The 17,512-nt window shown below is 46.4% G+C and overlaps 3 protein-coding genes across 7 annotated transcripts in view; 1 reads left to right on the forward strand and 2 right to left on the reverse strand.

Annotated features, from left to right (window-relative positions):
- The window catches only part of VMP1 (vacuole membrane protein 1), a 106,718-nt gene extending 98,985 nt beyond the window's left edge, over positions 1 to 7,733 (reverse strand). Inside the window, exon 1 of the mRNA XM_033171435.1 lies at positions 7,572 to 7,733. The gene's annotated coding sequence lies outside the window, so the exon portion shown is untranslated. The remainder of the gene's footprint in view (positions 1 to 7,571) is intronic.
- A 350-nt stretch (positions 7,734 to 8,083) lies between these two features.
- Positions 8,084 to 9,771, forward strand: PTRH2 (peptidyl-tRNA hydrolase 2). Of its 2 annotated transcripts, none has more exons than XM_033172353.1 (2): positions 8,084 to 8,225; positions 9,094 to 9,771. In XM_033172353.1, exon 2 carries the CDS (start codon positions 9,101 to 9,103, stop codon positions 9,617 to 9,619), a length of 519 nt encoding a protein of 172 aa, XP_033028244.1. In that variant the 5' UTR covers positions 8,084 to 8,225; positions 9,094 to 9,100; the 3' UTR covers positions 9,620 to 9,771. The 2 variants fall into 2 exon arrangements, with proteins under 2 accessions (XP_033028244.1, XP_033028243.1); XM_033172352.1 differs by lacking the exon at positions 8,084 to 8,225 and adding an exon at positions 8,833 to 8,910.
- Positions 9,772 to 16,173: 6,402 nt separating this feature from the next.
- The window catches only part of CLTC (clathrin heavy chain), a 76,149-nt gene continuing 74,810 nt past the window's right edge, over positions 16,174 to 17,512 (reverse strand). For all 4 annotated transcript variants that reach the window (XM_033171675.1, XM_033171676.1, XM_033171677.1 and 1 more), the window contains one exon: positions 16,174 to 16,511. In XM_033171675.1, coding sequence (XP_033027566.1) covers positions 16,387 to 16,511 — 125 coding nt within the window. In that variant the 3' untranslated portion in view covers positions 16,174 to 16,386. The remainder of the gene's footprint in view (positions 16,512 to 17,512) is intronic.

Below are 17,512 nucleotides of genomic sequence, written 5' to 3' on the forward strand. Positions count from 1 at the left end.
CTACTACAGCTCCCAGTATACTTTTGTGGAAGTCACGTGCTTTAAATGTGTGTTGAATGTTCTTTGACTATACGGTATGAATCAGCTCTTGGTGACTTTGGCAAGTTCCTACCTGAGGAGAGATCTGAAGCAGCTCTTAGCTCACACCCGTCACCACAATATTTTTAATAAACACAGAAAGTGTGCAGGAGGGAAATGCAAGGATGAAGGAGTTAACAGATGGCAAGATACTTCATTAGTAGTAGTGGTATTAATTAAATTTGTGTACCACATTTCATCTGAAGATCACAGCATAAAAATACCAAACAAGAACAAAACATTATTATTATAGAGGCAATAACCTCCACCTACCCACAAACACATTTAAAAGGCCACAGAATGTTCACTCAGCCAAAGTCCTAGTTATCAAGAAAGAACAGACAGAACCAGGTTATCTTTGAAACCTTTGAGTCTTAAAGGATTCAAAGTGAACCTTGCTCTTTGTGAAAAACCGCACAAAGATCCAATATTAAGCCTTTTGGACTCTGTCTTGAGAGAGTCTTTACCAACTTTGAGCAATTGCTTTATACAACTATATCCTCTCACTGGCGGCTGTGTATTTCAGCTAGATAAAGCTAGCCTGTCAATCAACAAAGATAACAAGATCAATGAGAGAGATCCACAGCACATACAAACGTAAGCAGTGGCTTTATAGTCGATTTCTCACATTTTTAAATGCCACTTCCTGGCAAAACTCCCAAAGCGTTTTTCCACTTATACACACACTCACAGAAGTATAATGTGTAAAGCAGTAAGAGGTCAACCTTGTGGACAGAAGCACAGAAGCACAAAAGCAGAGGTCTGCCCCATTCAAATCTTGCCTTTGCCAGGGGACTAACAGAACACTCTCAGAAGAAGAAAGCTAACTAACTTTCAGGGCTGCTTTTTAGATTTTACAAACTGATCAAAGGCTGAAATAATGGCACTAGAGGGATATTGAGACAACTGCAGCAGGGGGTTTGGAAACACGGAATACTGTCACGGGACAGTCAGAGGCTATGGAAAGCAGTAGGGAGGAACGAGGAGAGAGGGGCTCCTGATGTTGCAGAGGGTCAGCGCCGCCCGTTGTCCAGCGGGACAGATGGAGAGATTGTCGTTCATTCCATCAGCAGCGGAGAGAAGGGAGAGGAAACGACGTGAGCAGCAGCGTAGGCAGGTGGGTTTGCCAAAACTATTATGTTGGGGGCTGACCCGCAAGCGGGCAGTGCTGGCAACTGACAGTGAGGGGTCGGATGCTTGAGAAATCAGCTCTGCTTTGTAAATATGTACTTAATAAATACTACTCTAAAGCAAGTAGTAATTCCCAGTAGTAATGTATGGAAGTGAGAGCTGGACCATAAAGAAGGCTGATCGCCGAAGAATTGATGCTTTTGAATTATGGTGCTGGAGAAGACTCTTGTGAGTCCCATGGACTGCAAGAAGATCAAAACTATTTATTGAGAAGAAAATCAGCCCTGAGTGCTCACTGGAAGGTCAGATCCTGAAGCTGAGGCTCCAATACCTTGGCCACCTCATGAGAAGAGGAGACTCCCTGGAAAAGACCCTGATGTTGGGAAAGATGGAGGGCACAAGGAGAAGGGGACGACAGAGGACAAGATGGTTGGACAGTATTCTCGAAGCTACCAATGAGTCTGACCAAACTGCAGGAGGCAATGGAAGACAGGAGTGCCTGGCGTGCAACAAAAGCAAGCCGGCAAGCAAGTGGATTTTCTTGTGAAAGGCTCCCCACACGACCCTGACAAATACACCCACCCACAAATTGTACCTTTTAAAATAAATAGACAACAAAACTCATAATCAGAAAGTGATCTTGGAATTCCTTGCCTATTGAAACAGGCAGACTTCACTGTACTTTTTCTAGGCAAGCCTTTCCAGACATATGGAATGTTGGCATGTGTTTTAATCAGGTTACAGTTTGTTTTAATTATTACTTTTAAAATAATTTAAATACCATAGTTTTTAACTGCTTTATACTGATAATTTTATTGTTTTCTTCATTATGTAAACTGCTTTGAGGTTTTATTATAATTACGCTGCATATAAATCTTGTGAAACAAAATAAACAGCCGGAAACAGTTTAAAAATACAGGCGATTTCGATTTTGAACTTATCTTCCTTTTAATAATTTTGACCCTGTTTTGATGGCTAAAGTGAGGAACTTGGCTATATTTTCTATGACTTCAGGGTTGGAGCCTGACAATAAAAAAACAGAGAATTCATCTCAGTTTCCCAAGTGTAGAGAGAGTGCTGAAATAAACTTGGATATTATACCTAAAAAAATAACAGTATCAGACAGACTTCGCCAACCTGGTGCCCTCAAGATGTTTTGGACTACAACTCCATGTGCTGGCTGGGGCTGATGCGAGTAGTAGTCCAAAGCATCTGGAAGGGACCAGGTTGGCTGATATAGGATGAGCCCAGCTAGCATCTTGACTGAACCTATAAAGGTAAAGGTACCCCTGACCATTAGGTCCAGTCGCTGACGACTCTGGGGTTGCGCGCTCATCTCACTCTATAGGCCGAAGGAGCCGGCGTTTGTCCGCAGACAGCTTCCGGGTCACGTGGCTAGCATGACTAAGCCACTTCTGGCGAACCAGAGCAGTGCACAAACGGGTGGCGCTGTGGTCTAAACCACAGAGCCTAGGGCTTGCCAATCAGAAGGTCGGCAGTTCGAAACCCCGCAACAGGGCGAGCCCCCGTTGTTCGGTCCCAGTTCCTTGCCCACCTGGCAGTTTGAAAGCACGCCAGTGCAAGTAGATATATACAGGGCCGTCTCGTCATAGGGGCTGGGTGGCGCGGCGCACCAGGGTGCCAGGCCCCCCAGGGGCGCCCCCGCGAGCCCGCTGGCATACCAGGTGCCCCCTCCCCAACCCGCGCCCACCCCCATGGGCGGGCGGGCGCTCGCGCGCCAGCGGGCAAACTGCAAGCCGGCCGCCCTCCGGAGCCCCAGCTGGAGCGCTGGGAAGGGCACGCAAAGCCCCACGCCGCTCCAGCGCCACGCCCCTCATCCCCTGCTTGCCCACCCCCCTCCCGCGCTGGCCGCCCCTCGGGGTATGAGGAGCGTGGCGCTGGAGCAGCGCGGGGCTTTGCGCGCCCTTCCCAGCGCTCCAGCTGGGGCTCCGGAGGGCGGCCGGCTTGCAACGCCACGCCCCTCACCCCCCGCTCGCCCACTCCCCCTCCTGAGGGGTGGCCAGCGCGGGAGGGAGGTGGGCGGAGAGGCGGCCCACTGGGGGCGCCGAGGGATCGCTGCGCCACGGCGGCCGATCCCTTTAAGACGGCCCTGGATATATAGGTACCGCTCCAGCGGGAAGGTAAACGACTGAACCTACACACGAATGCTAAGTTGCTCAATCATCAATGCCAAAAACCTCAAAGGTTTTCTGTGAAAGTGTGCCAGCTTCCTGCCTCTACAATACCCATCAAAAACATCTTCCATAAATCAGCATTACTGCCTGATCTTAATTGTGTTAAGTTCACAGGACTCCTTTCTTCGAAAGCAGGCTAAATCAAGAGGCTTGATGAGAACAATGCTAGATTCAGACACCAGAGGGAGTAACAGGAACGAGGAGAGGGACTGTTCTGGTGTGAAGGTCTTAAAGAGAGATTCTACCTCAAACTGACCTTTTGAAAAAAAAAGAGGGCTGCAGTCGAGCCTCAATTTGAAAACAACAACAACAAAAGAATCTAACCACTGATTTCCTCATTCTAAAGTTTCACTGCTAGCTTGCGAGACAATACCCAAACACTGTCAGACAGGGCTGGGATTAGGGGAAAGCCAGAAAGAAAACTGATCTCTTTTATTACTACCAGAAACTGAGTCTGAAGGGCACTTCTAGCCTGTTGCTATTTTCGGTTGGGGTTCAAGTGCCAACAGGCAAGTCCAGGTTGTGCAACTGAAGCCGACCGGGAGGTGTTGAGCAACAAATCCACTTCCCAAACATATGGGGCTTTTTTGCAATAAGGAAAGTGATGGGAAGCGTGGAATGATGTTTGCTTTGAAACAACGTTGTCTAGCCTCCCTGCAAGCAAGTCAGAATGACATGAGGTCATGAGGAGACACCCAAAGTATTACTATTATTATTATTATTATTATTATTGATTAGCCAAGTTTATCCTAAGCAGAAAAACCGAAGTTTCCTCACAAGAGAATTTGGTATGTGGTCCCAGGTTCCCAACCCTCCAGGAAGCAACAGGCAGCCTCAGTCAGGTGGCAGCCTCCCCAGAGATCCTTGCTTTACACTTGAGACAGATTTTAACCCAGAAACAGCAGTGCGGAAGGGGGCAGCAGGACACTACAACAAGGTCCTCCCCAGGACAGGTGGGTGCTACAAGGCAGCTGGCGCAGGGCCTTCTCACCCGTCCTGGCGGCCTGAGGGCTTGCAAAGTACACCAGCCCAAAGGCTGTGCTGGTCGAGACAAAGCAGCAGCTAGCGAGAAAGAGCAGGCAGAGTCCAGGGCTGGTTGGGGCCTCTGCAGGCTAAATGTCCGGAGGGGCAGTTCTCCTGGTCGGTGGGCATCATGCAAGCCGTGTCGATCTTGCAGGGCTGCAGGGCGCTCTTGAGGTGCTCCACAGTCTCTGGGGGACCCAAAGTGTTATCTAAGGTGAGTGGGTAAAATGGGCATTAGCCTGGCTGCTCTTAACAGGGCAATAAGCTGTTGCCACCTCAGTGAAGTGAGGAAATCAACATTCCTGTGGGAATGTTGTGGCAATGGGAATGTGTGTGTGCGAGCATGTGTGTGACACACCCAGAAACAAGTTGAATATTTTGTTCAGTAAACTGGGGGCAAAGAAGACGATAAAGGAATGAGGGTAGTAGCATCATCAGTTTTCCATCTGGCTGTTAACTGGAAGGTTGGTGGTTCGAGCCCGCCCAGGGACGGCTGTGGGCAGGATTCCTGCATTTCAGGGGGTTAGCCAAATGACCCTTGGGGTCCCTTCCAACTCCACAATTCTATGATTCACCTTTGTAAGATCCTTAAGAAGAGATTGCCATTATCATGTTTCAACTTCACAAGAGATCTCAGGTGGCCAAAAGAGGGAATTTCAGCAGCTGCACATTTTCTAATCCTTATAGTATTGTGGCGTGACAAGCCATGGCAGCAGAAATACTTACTTAAAAATAACAACACAGCAGCTATCCAACTGCTTTCTCCCTGTGCCTCATGACACACAGCCTACTTACGAGTGTCTGCAGGAATTTTTTGAGGTTGTGGGGAGTAAAACACTGAAACCCAGGGAGTGGGCTAGTATCTCTTACACACGGTGTCTGTATATTTTGCCTTGCATCTCAGGTTCTATAAATGCCAGAAGCTTACTCTTTTTTAAAAAAAAGAAAAGAAAGCAAGTGGTGAGCTTGGGGATAAAAATGAAAGCAGTGAACCTGGTTCATGGAAGGGGGATTGCTGCCCCTCTTTCCCCACTAGCACCCCATGGCCTTATGGCTTTTCCCACTGTGTGATGGGGCACAATTCAAAGTGTTGGTGCTGACCTTTAAAGCCCTAAACGGCCTCGGTCCAGTATACCTGAAGGAGCATCTCCACCCCCATCGTTCTGCCCGGACACTGAGATCCAGCGCCGAGGGCCTTCTGTTGGTTCCCTCACTGCGAGAAGCAAAGCTATAGGGAACCAGGCAGAGGGCCTTCTCAGTAGTGGCGCCCGCCCTGTGGAACGCCCTCCCATCAGAGGTCAAAGAGATAAACAACTACCTGACATTTAGAAAATACCTGAAGGCAGCCCTGTTTAGGGAAGCTTTTAATCTGTGACATTTTAATGTATTTTAATATTTGTTGGAAGCCGCCCAGAGTGGCTTGGGGGACCTAGCCAGATGGGCGGGGTACAAATAAAATAAAATAATAATAATAATAATATTGTCTCCCAAAGTGCAATCATACTTTCAGCAAACAAGCAAACCAGTTGTCCAAGTTTCTGGATCTTTAATAATTGGAAAGGCTGTTCTCTCCTTGATGACACCCTCTATGGCACAAGTTGCACCAACGGAAAGCTCCTCTTTCCAACTGTTAGATTACAACTGCAACTGAGTTTGGCTGCCCTACGAAGATGCAAGTCAAAAACACTCATTTCTGTTAAATAATCAATAATTGAAATCATTCCCGCTCCACACTCAATTCTTCATACTAAACAGAAACTATGTCTCAGTATACACAAACACATGTGCCAATATTTCAATCTCTGCTGTAAATGTGTCTCTAAGGTTCTCAATGTTTAGTCTGTAAGCTCCTTGGGGCAAAGACCCATCTCCTTTAAAATATCAGCATATTGCAAAATACAGAAGATTTAATAAATAAGAGCTTCCATGAAGAGCCCATGGACATTGAGAAGATATGAAATAAACCGAATGCATATGAAGTAAACCGAATTAAAGAAAAAACTGATGCTGTAACTGAGTAGAGAATTGGCTACCAGGGAGTAAGTCCCACTCAACTTTATGGGGCATACTTCTGAGTAAGCAGGCATAAGTTTGTACTACGAGTCATACTCAGGGCAGACCCATTCGTTTTCAAGGAGATGACTTGCAGTACAAATCTATGCCTGTACACTAAGAAGTTCCACTGTCCTCAATGAGACTTACTGCCAAGTGTGTACAGTATAAGTTTACAGACTTAAGTCAGATACAAGCCTATATAGTTACTCAGATTTCAAAGATAAGTTAATAGAAAGCTAGACTTTATTTTTTATTTTTTTTAAGAAGGCTGCATCCAATCTTAGCCATGATTGGATCAAGCACACTGAGATCAATGGACATGCCTAACATGCATCCATTCATTTCACTGTGTCTACTCTGAGCAGAACTAACAGACAGAGCTAGTTAGGTTTCAAGGCAGAATTTGAACCCGGCTCTTTATTTCTTTCTCTCACCCAACCAACCACTGCCCTCCACACTGGAGCCACAAGAAGGGTCCTTGCCTCAAACTGAAGAAGAGAGCTAGATGAAGAGAAGCCCACCCCCCACTCCACAAACAACAGACGCTGCCCAGCTCCCGCCTACCTTCAGAGAAGACCCACTGAAACCAAAGGACACGACTAGCTCAGTCGGTCGAGCATGAGGCTCTTAACCTCAGGGTCGTGGGTTCGAGCCTCGCATTGGGCGAAAGAGTCCTGCCTTGCAGGGGGTTGAATTAGATGACCCTTCCAACTCTACAATTCCATCACTAGCTCAGGTCCATTGGGTTATATCCGGCGCTGACCTTTCTCAGGGTAGACCCATTGAAATCAATGGGAGAGAGCGGGCTGAGACCCCGTTGGTTCCAATGGGTCTACTCTGAGGAGAACTTGGGTAGGCACAGCCCACAGGGAGCTCTGGAACTGAAGGAGGGAGAACCGTTTAAGAGGGGCAGCCTACCCACCCCAAGACCACCGCCGGGGTCCCTCCCTTCCTTTCCTGACAGGATAATAAAAGCGCAGGAACGGGGTGGGTGGATGGGGTTACTCCGCGCTCGCTTTGCTTGCCCCGTGTCCCTCTGGGGGACCCGTAGGCAGCGGAGGCCGCCCCCCTCAGGCCCCCGCCACTTACTTCGCTCGCTCTCTTCACACAGGCGCGCGGCAGCCCCGGCTCCGTCCGGCTTCTTCCTCTCCTCCTCCGTCTCCGCCTCCTCCTCCTGCCTCTCTTGATGTTACCTCCGGGCTTCGGGCCAACCCGGAAGTCGGGGGAGGGCTCTCCGCTCGGCCCCGCCCACCAACCGGAAAGCCGGGCTGTACTCCGTCGCTTCCGGACGCGGTGACGTCAGTTCCTGCGCGGCGATGGTTGTTGGTGGTGTCGTGTCCCCACGTGCCCTCTTTTTTCGGATCTCATCTTTCTCTTCTCAGCTTTATTACAGGAAATAGAAGGAAAAGGAAAGATTTTTAAAAATAAAAAAGGAGGGAGAGGGCTGGGAAGAGAGAAAAATATACATCTGTTTCAGTTAGCAAGCGCGCTTTCCGATTGGTCGGTGTGCGTGTGGCGTCACGCATAGGCCGCCCACCTGCGCTCCGCGGAGGAGCAAGGCGATTGGCCGGCCGTGATTTGACGTCGCCCACAGGCCGTTGGGAAGAGGGGGCGGGGCAGCTTTCGATAAAGGCACGCGCGGTGTTGCGATTGGCTAGCCGTATTTGTGACGTCGACTGCCGGCTCACATCGTGGCTCCTGCTCTGAGGCTGGTCGGCGACGCGAGGTGGCGGCGAGTGGCTGGTGAGGAGAAGCGGCGGCGGGAAGGGGGAGAGAAGGGGAGGGGACGGTGCTACGGAGCGTGCCTGTGAATCAGGTGAAGATATGCAGATTTATGCATATATAGTGGGGAGGCCAGAGAAGTCAGTTCGGACGGTTAGGTCTCTCCGACTTTAAAAAACAAAAAAACACAACCTCATTTGCATATGCAAATTTACTTCGATGCTGACCGAGAAAGATGGGTTCCTTAAATGAAGACTGGGATCGATGGTATATTTATTAGTATTATTTTTACTATTTTTAATTAATTTTCTATATCGCCAAAGACCATAGTAACAAATGAAAACGTAGACCCATTGAAAAGGAATGGAAATGACTAATTTGGATCCATTCATTTCAGTGGGTTCAGCCTCGTAGTTGGGTACAACCCATTGGATTTCTTCCTCCCCTTTGTCCCCTATAAGGTGCCAGGGTAGCTTACAACATAAAAATACAGAATTAAGTAGCACTTAACTCTTGTATACAGTATTGTAATTGTGTCGACGTATGAGTTGAGGACCATTGGCCTACAAACCCATCTTCCCACCGCCCACACCCGCCTGAAAATATCCTGTGCTCCAGATGTTTTGGACTACAACTCCCAGCACCCCACATGACCCATGGCCAGGGATGGTGGGAGTGGGAGCCTGCATCATCTAGAAGGTACCAGGTAGGTGAATGCTGGTTTACACCAACACTCTCTAAGCTTTCAGTCTTTCTCAGATGCAGCTAGCAGTTGCCCAGGTTTGAACTTGGTACCTTCTGCATGGCTTTGTTGTCGTGAAGGCTGCAATTTCTATTTCCTGATCACTTCTTAGGTCCTCCTAACATTCCTCTGGTCTTTGATCTCTAGATGTGCTATGGATTACCTTTCCAAGCCTGGTCTCTTCAGTATAATTGCTGGTGTTGCCTGTGGGGTATGCCTGGGCTGGAGCATTCGAGCCCGGTTCTTGCGACCACCCAAAGCCAGAATGACCCAGCTTGCCAATGAACTGGGCAACGAAGCCACTATCATGGGCGAAAGCGGCGAATTCAAGATGGTGATTGTTGTCCGGAATGACCTGAAGATGCAGAAGGGCAAAGTGGCAGCCCAGTGCTCCCATGCGGCTGTCTCAGCCTACAAACAAATCCAGCGCCGAAACCCTGAACTCCTGAAGCAGTGGGAGTATTGCGGACAGCCCAAGGTGGTCCTCAAAGCTCCTGACGAGGAAACGCTGCTTCAGCTCCTGGGCGAGGCCAAAACGCTGGGCCTGACAGTGAGCTTAATCCAAGATGCGGGCCGTACACAGATAGCCCCGGGTTCCCGGACTGTCCTCGGCATCGGACCAGGACCAGTGGATGTTGTTGACAAAGTCTCTGGCCATTTAAAACTTTACTGAATGTGGAGCATCTAGCCCAGAGATAATGATATCAACTGTATAGATTTAAAGCAAACAATCCCTTAAAAACAATGATTATTGAGCAGGATCATGGTTTATTTTTCATTGCCTTTCAGTATTTGGAATACATAAAATGCAACAGGTTACCTGTCCACGCTCTACTTCTTTGTTATCAGCTGGTTAAACATGATCCTTGAACTTACTGTCCTAGGAAATTGTTGGTGCGGGGGGGGGGGGAATAAGGGCATGTATATTAAGTACAGGGTGAAATCTGGTTCTCTGGAGCAGTCTTTGTGGATTTTTTTTTTAACAGAGAATTGGCTCTTTGAAAACGGTCGGTCTGAAGGGACAGTTCTTAGGAATATGGACATTGTTCCTCGGATGAAGAACTTGTCACTCCTTAGGTATTGCTGGACTCAGACTCCCATCCGCCTCAGCCAGCACAACCAGTGGTTTGGGATGATGGGAGTGGTAGCGTAGGAACCTCTGGTCAGCCACAGGTAGCCAGCCCATCCTTGTTTTTAACAGATCTGAGGTGAGGAATGTAGAAGGTGGGCATCCTACAGAGTTCTTTAGCTGTCATTCACATATGCCTAAGTACGATCTGAAAAGAGTTCAAGGATATTGCAGCCGAGCAAAAACTTTTGGGGTGTGGCCTGGGGAGAGATCCAAGGGCCAGATGGAGAGGCCTGAAGGGCCGCATTTGTTGTTGCTGTCTAGCAGCAGCATCCTGATATTTGCAGCAGCATATCATGCCTGGCGTGCTCTGGTCCATGGGGTCACGAAGAGTCGGACACGACTAAACAACAACAACATCATGCCTTCATGACAAAACAAAATCCATCTGTTAGCTCAGTCTTCTCCTTCAGTGACTAGGGCAGCAATGAAGCAGTAGCAGCACCTCTGCTGCTTGTAGCCGGACAAGATTTTTAACTTGCCTTTTTTCACCCATTTTAACAGCCCTTTTAATTAGTAAAATGCAGGCAAGGAAAAACTGCAGGTTCTTAACACAGCATCGCTGCTAAGCCCCCAAAGGTAAAGTGACTTGTGAGTGGATCTTTAGGAACCAGAGCCAGGAGAGCAACCAGAGCCATAGGCCAGGACTCTTGCTCCCTGACTGCTAGGAAGTAAACTGGAGGTACATTTCTACAGTCAAGGAGATAACAACACTTGTCTTCATCTGCTCCTAGAAGAAATGAAGCACACTTCCTCCTCCACAGCTGTGGGCTCTTCGTATAGTAACAGAGCAAACCTTTGCATATATTCATGGAAGAAACCTCAACAATGCCCAACTGGGTCTACCCCCAAATCCTGGGGACTGTTAATGATGTTGGGAATTGTGGCTCTGAGAGGGGTAAGCTACAGTTGCCAAGATTCTTAGGAGGAAGCTGTGTACTTTAAATCCATGTGTGTACTGTACTCTGCCAGAGCAGTAGACCCAAAGAACATGGTGGGATAAGTTTTCAGGCCCTGGCTGAACCCATTGTGGCATGATTTGGGAACTGGCAGCCCTAAGGCAATGGTGGGGGGCGGGCTTTAACAGCCTACAGGCCGCATTCCCTCTTAGGGAGGCTTCCAGGGGCCACATGCTTTCCTACAAGGGGATATCAGCTTAGTTCTTTCTCTGACACCCAAGCGACCACTATCTGGTATACAATACAGTAAAAACCATCTTAACCTAAAACCAAAATTTATATAAAAAGATACAGAGATCAAGCAGGAACACTCAAAACATCTGGACAAGCAGGCAGGTTTTCACTGGCTAATATAGTGTCAGCTGGAATTAGTGGGAAAGGGTGTTTCAGATATGGGGTGCCACTCTAGAAAAGGCCTTGTTAGACACATCTCTGCTCACCTATGCCCAGAAGAGGGACATTAAGAGTTAACACATGAAGCACATTAAGTCACTGTACTTGCCCAGCTCATGTGCTCAAGCCAGAAAAGCAAGTTGCATTTTGGCATGAAGGAGGATTTGTTCAACCCTGCAGGCAAAGAGCTGAATCAAGGGTGGAGTTAGCCTTTAAACTGGCAGTAGGGTTGGATGTAGCAATGCAACTGCCCCCCCCCCCCTTGTAGTTAAATGTACAGTTGTTACTTGGGAAAATACTAGTCACTAATACTGCGACTATAAATCCAAAACTGTATCTTTGTTATCTCAAGGGACACCCTAACGAGTTAATTAGCCACAAATGCCACGATAACTTTGCTATGATAGTTTCTTGCAACTGACTCTGCCTCATTGTATCATTGGAAATCAATTAAAGTTCTCCTTTTTTAAAAAAAAAAAACCATCTCAGCAGTGCTGAGTACATGATCAGCAATGTGCTGCTGTAAGAACGCTGCAACAATTTAGCTCTAATTATCACTAACTGCAATTTTTGCATTTCATTGACACTCAACTCCCACCTTACAATTGCCCCCTTTTATAATACCTTCCATCTGAGATTTCACTTCATGCCTCTGCCAAAATGGGGGTTAGTCCATGATGGAATTTGTGCCAAAATAAGTTTGTTAGCCTTTGATTTAAAAAGTACCCACAAAATCCAAACTTAATTATTCCATTTTGCCACTTCATTGGATGGCAGCAGCTCGGGGGTAGACAGTTTCACCATCAATCAGTTTGAAATCATGGAGAGTCACTACATGTCAGCATACTAGACAATACTGCCATGTGTGAGCAGTCACAGAACTTTTTCCCTGTGTGTGTGTGTGTATAAAGTAGAGCCCTGGGAGGTTAGCTTCTAACCCTAACCCTTCTCCATTCCCAAATGATAATAGTGTCTGTACCAGGCATAGGCAATCTCAGCCCTCCAGGTGTTTTTGGATTACAACTCCCATGATCCCTAGCTAACAGGACCAGTGGTCAGGGATGATGGGAATTGTAGTCCCAAAACATCTGGAGGGCCAAGGTTGCCTATGCCTGGACTCTGCACATTTTGCCTTGTATCTCAGGTTCTACAAATGCTATAAACTTACCTTAAAAAAAAAAGGCTGGGAATCTTGGGATTGTGGTCTATGCATGGGGAGCGGACACAGCCCCCTTCTCCACGCCTGCTCCCTCGTGGACATCCATGGCTAGAAGGCCAATGGTCTGACTCAGGTTCAGATTTCAAACCTTTATATGGAACCATGAGGACTAGAATCTTGCTTTGTTTCTAAGGGAAAGGCCGCAGGTCTGTGATACAGACTACCTGCATTTACATGCCTCTAGGTTGCAGCCTTTCAGGTGCCCATAGGGGAATAAGCAGATCAACTTCAAAAACAAAGAGCTGTTTGGTTAGCAGCTGCCGCTCCTTGAAATATCTATGCAAGAGCGCAAGTGATGCAACAGCATGTAAGTGGCATGTTGTGATTGCACCTTAGCAGCCTGTGATCAATGCCTTTTTATAAAATGGAGAAACCTGACCAGGTGCTGCCCTCTGGTGGGCATTTCACCCAACAGCCCAAAACAATAGTGTTTGTGCGTTGCAGAATTTTAATTTCATTCCTTGTTAAAAATCCCCCAGCATACTTTATTTGCAGAGCAGTCTGTAAGTTGCATAATTATGTGCAACTGTTTTTAAAACCTCTCTGATGTCAAACATATTTTCATAATTTTATTGTGTGTGTTTTTAGTGCTATCCGACACATATTTTATGTGAAAACAAAATAAAAAATTAAAAAATTCCTTCCAGTAGCACCTTAGAGACCAACTATGTTGCTTAAAGCAGAGATAAGACAAAGATGGTAGATTCCTACCATCACTGGTCTAGCAGAGGTGGGGAACTTGTGGTTCACCAGATGTTGGATTCTCAACTCCCACTTTTTCTAACCATTGGTCACTCTAGTTGGGGTTAATGGGACCTAGAGTCCTAAAACTGCTAGTCTTGTACTTAAATCAGCCAAGGCACACTCTAAGCTTCATGTGAGGCTCCGGGGGAAGCTCAGACACCACTCTTATGGCACAGTATGGGAGAAGTGTCTTATTTTAAGCTTACAATCTATTAAGGATATGATAGATTCGTATTTATGGTGTTGTTCAAGGTGGTGGGCAATGGTTCTTTTAAGGAGGGACGTTGCTGCTTTGTACAGTGGTACCTCGCTAGACGAATGCCTTGCTAGACGAAAGGCATTCGCTAATGAAAGGGTGACTCGCAAGACGAATTTCCCTATGGCTGTGACTCACAAAACGAAAACGTTTTGCGGTCCCCGTCCCCCCCGGTTAAACCGCGCTTCCTCCAACCATGCTCCGCAAGACGAAATTTCCGCTATACGACAGCACTCGCGGAACGAATTAATTTCGTCTTGCGAGGCACCACTGTACATTTTAATATAGGAGACGCTCAGCAAAACATGCTTCCAAAAATTATGTATGGTTCTATTCATACAGAACACAGAGACTGACTTAATCTTTGCTTGCTAGAGAACCTGAGAATTGCAATGTGTGTGTGCAAAGGATTATCTACTTCAGCCACTTCTTGGAGGGAAGCTGCATTAACATGACAACATCAACATGGGTTGTTATGTAGAACAGATGCCAGCCAGCAAATAATCTTCGATATGTCTACTTTGAGTAGAGCAGAGGTGAGGACCTGGATCTGGCCAGTTGTATCTGCCTTAAGTTCTACTGAGTAGAGCCACTGAAAGTAATGGAGGAAAGTTAGCCATGCCTGTTTAACTTCAATAGGTCTACTCTGAAAACATACCTATGGCGAGGTGTTTTTTAAGAGTAATCAAGGCACACTCAAGTGACCTTTACAACAAAAAAGCAGGCTTGCATCTCTGGTACAGACAGGAGGAGTTTGGGTCAACTGATACTGGTTAAGACCACCAAAATGGATTTGTTGCAAGGAAAATATGTGATACAGGCAGCTTATTTTTCGTAGTCAGTTCTCGTAGCCGCTGCCCTGAGAACCCTGCAGGCGTTTTGCAAGTGGCTATATCAGGCTTTGTTTACTCTTGTCGCCTTTAAAATGGCAAAAGCCAGATTGCTACCTATATTGCAGTAAACCAGACATGTGTTGCTTTGATTCTCGTCTGCTCTAGGACCTAGAGAAGACCCAGTCCAGGACAGCCCAGCTAGTTGCCAGGTGGCTTGGTCACATGCACCACGCCACCATGTGCAGGTACAAACTGGACTCTTCCACGCTTGGCGAGGCTGGTCTTCCTCCAGCGGCTGGTTCATCATTTTGTACATGCAAACATGACAGTAATTCGAAGAGTGTTTGAACATTGAAGTCAATTTTATTTTGAAGCTAAATATATTAAGGCAACTTAACATACCTATAACATGATCTTTTTTTTAAATTTTTTGTCAGATTTAACTGGAAACACTCAAAAACTACAACCCTAAAGAGGTTTTCATCACCTGGTTAAAAGACGCTGTCGTTGGCCCAGCTGCAGCCGCCTGCTGAAAAGTGCTATCATCTCTTCCCTTATTCCAGTATATAGTCCCCAAGCATCTGCCTCACACACATCTCTGTCTCTCTCACACACATAATCTCTTCAGTGCAAAGTCACCTGCCTATATAATCTGGTCTCCATAGTAACAATTTGGTATTTTTGCTAAGTTGCTGGTCCCCTCTGACCTTAAAAAGCACCAACCTTTCCGTGTTTTGCTTTTCAGCAGAGCACATACATCGTAAAAAGGAGCTTGAAGAGAGATGCATACTGAAAAACTACCATAGAGCATGTCCACAGTCCAGTAATTTATTATTATTTTTCCAATTCGAGTCATTTTTAAATTGCACAAACAAAAAATTTGAACAGCAATTGGTTTTCTTCCCCCCCCTGCTCTTCTGTTTGAATTCTCTCTCTCTCTCTTTCCCCCCCTTCTCTCTTCTGTACACTCAGGGAAAAAAATATTGATCTTGAACACCACAATATCCAACATACACGAACCGCAGGGCAGGGTTAGGTCAAGTACACGCACACTTGGATTCATGGTGCTCCCTCCTTGTTCCTCAATGGAAAATAAAAAAAAATGGTCCCCACAAGAAAAGCACAGGGTATACAGTAGCACGACAGAAGGGTCATCATCCGTTTACGTATGGAGTGAACACACACTAGCATTTTCTCTAAGACTAAACTGGAAACCTGCATAGGTTAAAAAGGGGGGGGGGACTCTACTAGGTTTGCCGCTGTTGTTTTTTTTAAATTCAGGAAAGGTTGTCTGTACGCATGTCTTTTATTTTTAAAGAGCTAAGCAATCCAAGCGGGGCAGGAGATGCCGGTTTAGTGTTCCAACTGCCAAATACAAATCCTTCTCTTGGTTTAAGCTTTTCTGCCGCCCCCCCCCGCCCGCCCCCCCTTCAGAATATACGACGAGACTTTTAAATGCATTTTTTTTTCTTAGATAAGACGGTACATATTTGTAAAGCTGCTCACATACACTGAACTTTAGATTCGATAGTAGAGTTTAAACGTTTACAGAGTGCAAATTGGAAGAGTCACAAAGAGACCGGGGTTTAATGTCAAGAAGCAAGTCTTGCAAAAAAAATAAAAAATAAACCAAAGAGGGGGGGAAAGCCCACTCAAATATTCCCATTTGGAAAGAAAGAAAAAAAAAAGAGTCCTTTCTAAGTGACATGGAATGTGGAAAAAAAAGAAGGATTATGCTTAAGTGGGATTGAAAAGGTTTGCGCTGGGGACAGGGGAGAAAAACAAAAATACAGTCCTTCATAAAGTAAAGGTTATAAGGGGCACAAAGCTTTTTCCCTGTCGAGCTGAAGTGGGACGGTGGAGTTTCAACAGCAAATCGATGCTAGCTCCAAACAGACTTGCTTTTCTTACATGGTGTATCCAAAACCGGGCTGAGGCTGCCCATAGGGAGGGGCAGTGTAGCCGTAGCCAAAAGGTGCTTGTGGGGGGACTGCGACGCTGGGCCCAGCCGTCAACATCAGCTGGGGCTGACCTAGCGGGGAAAGGAGGCAGGGAGGAAGAGGAAGAATGGTTAGTGAAAGAGTCAGTGCTCAATTCAATCCATGTTCATAGACAGCATAAAACCCCTACAATTAATTTTTATTTTATTGATTTGATTGTTTAATAAGAACTACCAACTCAAAGCAGTTTACAAAAAGCAAGCAAGCACTGTTCTGAAGAAGCAGCGCTCCTGGCTTTTAAATTATATGTCTGTGTAGGCTTGCTGAAATAGAAGGCTTTATATACAGTACAGGTGAAACTCGAAAAATTAAGAGTATCGTGGAATAGTCCAAATTGTTTTCATTAGCTACTGGAGTTTAATATATGAGATAGACTTGTGACATGCAAAGCGAGATAGGTCAAGCCTTTGTTATAATTGTGATGATTATGGTGTACAGCTGATGAGGGGTTTTCATCAGCTGTACGCCATAATCATCACAATTATAATAAAGGCTTGACCTATCTCGTTTTGCATGTCATGAGTCTATCTCATATTAGTTTCACCTTTTAAGTTGAATTACTGAAAGAAATGAACCTTTCCACGATATTCTAATTTTTCGAGTTTCACCTGTACAGTGGTACCTCTAGTTACGAACTTAATTTGTTCCGGAGGTCCATTCTTAACGTGAAACTGTTCTTAACTTGAGGCGTGCTTTCACTAATGGGGCCTCTTGCTGCCACTGCGCTGCCGGCACACGGTTTCCATTCACATCCTGGGGCAAAGTTCTCAACTCGAGGTAACTCTTCCAGGTTAGTGGAATTCATAACCTGAAGCGTTTGTAACCTGAGGCGTTTGCAACTCGAGGTACCACTGTAGAGTGTATTATGCCTAGTGAGGGCGCCTTGCCTGCTGTAGACAGGCAAGGAGTTCCACAACATAGATGCTGCTAGACTGAAAGGGGATTTCACAAGTGTGGAAAGCACTCAAAGTGGTCCTAGTGAAAAGGCTGAGTGGGTACATTTGGGGCAAGGCAGCCCTTCAAGGAAACTGCT

Source organism: Lacerta agilis, chromosome 15 (genome assembly GCF_009819535.1).
Source record: "Lacerta agilis isolate rLacAgi1 chromosome 15, rLacAgi1.pri, whole genome shotgun sequence".
In the NCBI taxonomy this organism is placed as follows: Eukaryota; Metazoa; Chordata; class Lepidosauria; order Squamata; family Lacertidae; genus Lacerta; species Lacerta agilis.